Genomic DNA, 6917 nt, shown 5'->3' on the forward strand with positions numbered 1-6917 from the left:
CCACCACGGGTATCGAAACCCGGATTCTAGCGTTGTAAGTCCACAGACATACCGCTGTGCTACTGGGGGGCAGTACAGGCTTAAGACAGTCAAGCATCTGATATAAACTGAGATCAAACTTTTGAGTGATTGATTATAGTACAAAAACTTCAGAAGTAAATATTAATTAATTCTCCATTATAGCTATCTGTCAAACTACAGATATCCAGTTTAATATTATAAGTTGGCTCTTTCAAAATGAGTCATCCACATCACATAGCACTTATGTATATGTATCAGAAGAAATTATACTTTTATAATTAAAGCTCCATCAGAGAGAGTTCCACTGGATGCTTTCATCTCTTCATAAAGTCAGCACCTACCTGCTCTCTGCCAGTTTATTTATTCTATCAGATCTTTTAACAATACCACTATCACTTTATTCTCTATAATGTTGCAGTCCAATTCAACAAAAATCATTGAAGTATGTAATGGCATCCAACCAGAGCAAATATATGTATATAATCAGTTCATTTTAGGTAAATCATGTTTATATAAATCTTCAATGTTATAACAGAATTATAAAAGTGATTTTAATGATATCATACAAAATTTTAGATAAAAGACTGATATTTAAATCTGGTTGAATGAATTTAGAAATCTTGACAAGAACCCATCTTAGATTTACCAGAACTGGTTGTCCATCAAATAAAATTGTTCATTTCCAGTTAGTGTTTCGTAACTAGAGAAAGTTATGTGTGGCTTTCACGTGTAAATGTATGAACAAAAGAATATCAATCTATTTTATATTGTTTATTCATATCACTGCCTGAGCTACCATATTAGTTATCTCAGTTGGACATTACCCTAATTTTTAAGCTTAGTGAAATTATGATAACATTTGTTGGAAAATATTATCCATCGTGTGATCTTGTTTATTAGTTCCTGTGAAATGATGAAATGTTTTTGTCTTATAATACGTGTTAAGACACTTAATAAAATTCATTTTACAATTAAGCTGTGTGTGTTCAAAACATACACATTTTCAAATGGCTTATTATCTACATAATATACAACAAAAGTCACTGTTTGTTTGGTTATTCATGTTGGCAGGACAGGAGGTGTGCAAAGCATTATAAAAGTCAAAGTTGTTAATATTATAGTGTGATTAAAAATATAGTACATTAATAAGAAATGCATTTTAATGTTAGTGATTTTTTGTATGGTATCCTCTTGTAATATTTTTCTCTTACTGCTTAATTTAAAGGAAGTTGAGTTGTGTGTTTTAGTACTAATGTAAATATTCTTCAATAACCAGTGCTGCTTGTATTTTTTTTATTTAAAATGAACTCACAAAATGAAAATTAGGTTTTCAATATGAGATCTTTACCCTCACAGTGACATTACACGTCTGACAAATTTTGGCAGGGCAAGACTCTGGCACTGTAAAAGTTAGCACTACATCACTGCTATTAAGAATGTGATATTCATTTTGACATAGAACAAGGTAAAAGCTGTGGTAAACAAATACTACATATACCAACCTCTTATACAACATACTTCATGACTACAAATTTTTTATTTTTCTCTAAATATATTCAGCTTTAGATGTTGCTTCTATAACAGGGTCCAATGGGATAGCTGTATTGTGTCCTGTGTTACCTTGTGTATAGAGGACTTCTCCTGTTGCCTGATAATTGTACACAGATTCTCATTAAAGTTCATTTTAATTTATCTTTTGCCAAATACAGTTTCTTTTATTTGCTTTTTAACATTATTACCTCTATACACTATTTTCCTTTAGCACTTTATATACCTCATACGTGTCTATAACATTAATTATTTCAAGTTGACTACTTTTTCAATAAGCATAAATGTTTGACATGTGATTATCACACATTATTGTCTTTTACTTCGTTTTGGTTGTTTAAAACTGTTTCCTGTGCCTTAGCACAGCATAGATAAACACATTGGACATCAGAATGAAGTATGTCATTCACTGTTTCAATCACAATTTTTCTGTACACATCTTGTGAACACAGTAAATATTTTGAAGGACATATTGAATATATGATGCATACTTTGTAATTTCAGTTTGTATTTTATGATTTTTTTTTTAAATAGGTTTATTCTTGAAAATACAACTAATAAATAATTAATTAATAAAGTTTTGCTTTCTAGTTATTCATGTCACAAAAGACCATCACATAATTACATCATTTTTTATTTGAATTAAAAACTCTTCTGAGCTTTTCAAATCAGATGAAACACTATACAAAGTACTGATTTACCTGAACATCTTTTAACAAAGAGTAAACTGTCCTGCAAGTTTGTCAGAAATGATTAGTTGAAACTTAAAGACTATGCTACTGAATAAATGCAATGCAATCTTACTTTTGCTTCTTTAGAAAAAGCATCTAATCTAGAAGCAGAGTGATGGGTTCATATTTTGTCGAATATTGTTGTTAATCTATGTACTGAAAGTATACAATGAAATGTATGGACAACAATACTGGAAATGCATTTGCTGATTTCTTAACTTAGAGTCTCCATTGATTAAAAAGATTTATTTTTTATTAAAAACATTGGTGATATGACAGAAAATAGCTTAATTCAGAAACAATTCAAATTTAAAACTGAATCGATATTTTCACTTTCATGATAAATTTTATGCACTTGACTCTAGGCTAGGTGATCCCACACTACGTCTTTACTTTAGGCTTATTATACTAACACTCACTACACTTGTAAGGTTTCCTGGCCCACTTGCTCCCTCATCACTAAAATCTTAATGGTCAGACAGTAATCAAACTATTCTATCTGAATAAATGCATTTTAGCTTTTATGACTCCTTCTATTTCGAGAAATCAAGCATGATGTGACACACGCTGGCTTTTATATAGGTTAGATTATGTATATCCTTCAAAGACAATTGCCCGGCATGGCCAGGTGGATAAGGCGCTTGACTCACAATCTGAGGGTCGCGGGTTCGAATCCCCGTCACACCAAACATGCTCGCCCTTTCAGCCATGGGGGTGTTATAATGTGACGGTCAATCCCACTATTCGTTGGTAAAAGAGTAGCCCAAGAGTTGGCGGTGGGTGGTGATGACTAGCTGCCTTCCCTCTAGTCTTACACTGCTAAATTAGGGACGGCTAGCGCAGATAGCCCTCGTGTAGCTTTGCGCGAAATTCCAAAAACAAAAACAAAATTAAAGACAATCTTTTCTATATGTTCCAAAATTTTAAGTTTTAGAATAATGAATTTGCAAATATGAATTATATTTGAGTGTTGTGGAATTTTTTTAGTATATAAACATGAATATCTTTCAGGTACAGTGAAATGCCTCGTACAAATAAAACAGTTCTGTCATCCGAGTTCCATCCTCATCATAAGAAGGGGACTCTTTCACAGTATTTTACAACATTAGCTTGTCCTGTTTGTGAAGAAGAAACAACACTAGGATTATGCATTAAATGCAGAAATAATGCCCAGTCTTCAGTTTTCATACTGAATGACAAGATAAGAAAAATGGAAAGAGCAGTATCGCACTTGGAAAAGGTGAACTTGTGGATTTAAGTCATTTTATATTCCTCTACTGCCATTTGAAATGTTTTGTATACTAGACAGAAACACCATATAGATACTTTTATAGAATTATATGTCAGTGTTTAATGCTGTATTTGGTAGAATTGTAAAGTTAGTAATTTATAATCAGCAGTAAAGGTTATCTGTGATGTTTGACATTAAGACCATAACTAGTACTGCATGCATGATGTTGTACTGACCTAAAAAAAAGTCAACAAAGCATTATATAATTATTTTGCACCTATATACACTGTCTGGTGTACACACCTTCATACACTGATGGATACAACTACATACACTGATAAACACCCCTACATACACTGACGAACACATCTACATACACTGATGGACACCCCTACATACACTGATGGTCACCCCTACATACACTGATGGTCACACTTACATACACTGATAAACACACCTTACATACACTAATAAACACACCTTACATATACTGATAAACACACCTACATACACTGATGAACACCCCTACATACACTAATGGACACCCCTACATACACTGATGGTCACACCTTACATATACTGATAAACACACCTACATACACTGATGGTCACACCTTACATATACTGATAAACACCCCTACATACACTGATGAACACATCTACATACACTGATGGATACCCCTACATACACTGATGGTCACACCTACGTACACTGATAAACACACCTACATATACTGATAAACACATCTACATACACTGATGGTCACACCTACATACACTGATGAACACACCTACATACACTGATAAACACACCTACATATATTGATAAACACATCTACATACACTGATGGATACCCCTACATACACTGATGGTCACACCTACATATACTGATAAACACACCTTACATATACTGATAAACACACCTACATACACTGATGGTCACACCTTACATATACTGATAAACACCCCTACATACACTGATGAACACATCTACATACACTGATGGACATCCCTACATACACTGATGAACACATCTACATACACTGATGGACACCCCTACATACACTGATGGTCACACCTACATACACTGATAAACACACCTACATATACTGATAAACACACCTACATACACTGATGGATGCACTTACATATCTTTTCTGATGGGAACATCAACATATATGGATGAACACCCAAAGTCACATTCATACAGTGATGGACATACTAGCATACACCGTCTGATTTATACCTAAGTATATTCTCTGATGTTCAGATTGTGTAAAGTAATGAATTTTTTTGCTTGACATTCATTTTATTTAAAAGTCTATATTCAATTAGCTTCCAGTTTCTGTTTAAGTAGTAATCCAAAGAGTCTTTAAAGTCATGAAACATTTTGATTTATTTTTAAATATCAATATCTGTACTAATCATAAGGACCTTGATCATTAGAATAATCCAGTTAGCAATCTGCATGATCTGTAGTATTTTTCTTCCCACAGAATGACCCAGATAGCAATATGGATGGTCTATAGTGTCTATTTTTCCACAGAATAATCCAGTTAGCAAACTGCATGGTCTGTGGTGTCTAACTTCCACAGAATAATCCAGTTAGCAATCTGCATGATCTGTAGTGTTTGTCTTCCCACAGAATGACCCAGATAGCAATATGGATGGTCTATAGTATCTATTTTTCCACAGAATAATCCAGTTAGCAATCTGCATGATCTGTAGTGTTTGTCTTCCCACAGAATGACCCAGATAGCAATCTGCATGATATGTAGTGTCTATTTTTCCACAGAATAATCCAGTTAGCAAACTACATGGTCTGTAGTATCTATCTTCCACAGAATAATTTAGTTAGCAATCTGCATGATCTGTAGTGTTTTTCTTCCCACAGAATGACCCAGATAGCAATATGGATGGTCTATAGTATCTATCTTTCCACAGAATAATCCAGTCAGCAATCTGCATGATCTGTAGTGTTTGTCTTCCCACAGAATGACCCAGTTAGCAATATGGATGGTCTATAGTGTCTATTTTTCCACAGAATAATCCAGTTAGCAAACTACATGGTCTGTAGTATCTATCTTCCACAGAATAATTTAGTTAGCAATCTGCATGATCTGTAGTGTTTTTCTTCCCACAGAATGACCCAGATAGCAATATGGATGGTCTATAGTATCTATCTTTCCACAGAATAATCCAGTCAGCAATCTGCATGATCTGTAGTGTTTGTCTTCCCACAGAATGACCCAGATAGCAATATGGATGGTCTATAGTATCTATCTTTCCACAGAATAATCCAGAGAGCAAACTGCATGGTCTGTGGTGTCTAACTTCCCAAATTAACATAGCTTCCAGAGAAACTTCAAGTTAAAATAATTTTTAAAAATATACAACCAGTTTAGGTTGGTTTAGAAATTATCTGAGTCACTAGTAGTAGTTATTGTACTTGTTTGATCAGCAAAAGTAGCTGCCAGAATTAAGCATTATTTCTCTTTTTCTTTTTTATATATATCCTTTCCTCTTACGTACTGTTACTTTTCACATAAGAGTCAACAAAATTATGAATATCACAAAACTGTTTATGTTCATAATAAAATCAAAGGGAATATTTGTCACTGTTGCTGTAAATATTTTGATGTTTTTTTTTATCAGAGTTGATTTTAAATCTTAAAATGTGAGTTTTTAGATTATTATGATTTCATATGATTGTAAAATGTCGGTATTGGTGTTTCGAGTAGTCTTTGGAGATAACTTTGTTATATAAAGCAGCAAATTATATGTAAAGAATTGCAGTAGTGCTTTCCATTTATCAAACAATAAAGAAATGTCACCTATACAAATATAAAAAACACTGAAGACCTTAAGTGTGCCTTTGTGCATGATCATGTAAAAAATGCTTTTAAAAGTACTGAGAAGTAATTTTGTTTTGCTTGAAGACATTAATATCAAGTTTTACAGTTGCTCAAGAAAGTTTGTAAACTACGATTGCAACAATATTGACATTGTTTTAGGAGACCAGATGTCTTACCTGACAGAAAAAAATTTACCAAAACAATTAGAAAATCAAGCCATGTATAGGTGTCAAACAGAAACTAAAAATATACATCCGCCTTACCAGTTCATTAAAAATATGGTACAGAGTTACTGATGAAGGCATATCGCGCTCAATTTCAGATTATATTTCCAGTAAAAGTTGGAATATTGCACATTGAGTTGTCCACATTAGTGATCACTTAGCAATCTACCATGGAAAAAATGAAGTGATTAGTTTTTGTTCTTTCTAGTAAACTCAACAGTAAAAATTATTATATGCAAAACGCAGGAAAGGATTCAAATTTGATGACGAGGAACCCACTTTGAGACTAATAACGCTTGGAGACAG

The 6917-nt window shown here is 33.2% G+C and overlaps 1 protein-coding gene across 3 annotated transcripts in view; it reads left to right on the forward strand.

Annotated features, from left to right (window-relative positions):
• Positions 1-6917, forward strand: part of LOC106465050 (DNA polymerase zeta catalytic subunit-like) — a 200582-nt gene that overhangs the window by 184094 nt on the left and 9571 nt on the right. For all 3 annotated transcript variants that reach the window (XM_022392860.1, XM_022392861.1, XM_022392859.1), the window contains exon 30: positions 3312-3540. In XM_022392860.1, coding sequence (XP_022248568.1) covers positions 3312-3540 — 229 coding nt within the window. The remainder of the gene's footprint in view (positions 1-3311; positions 3541-6917) is intronic.

This window comes from Limulus polyphemus, unplaced genomic scaffold (genome assembly GCF_000517525.1).
Source record: "Limulus polyphemus unplaced genomic scaffold, Limulus_polyphemus-2.1.2 Scaffold1818, whole genome shotgun sequence".
Lineage (NCBI taxonomy): Eukaryota > Metazoa > Arthropoda > Merostomata > Xiphosura > Limulidae > Limulus > Limulus polyphemus.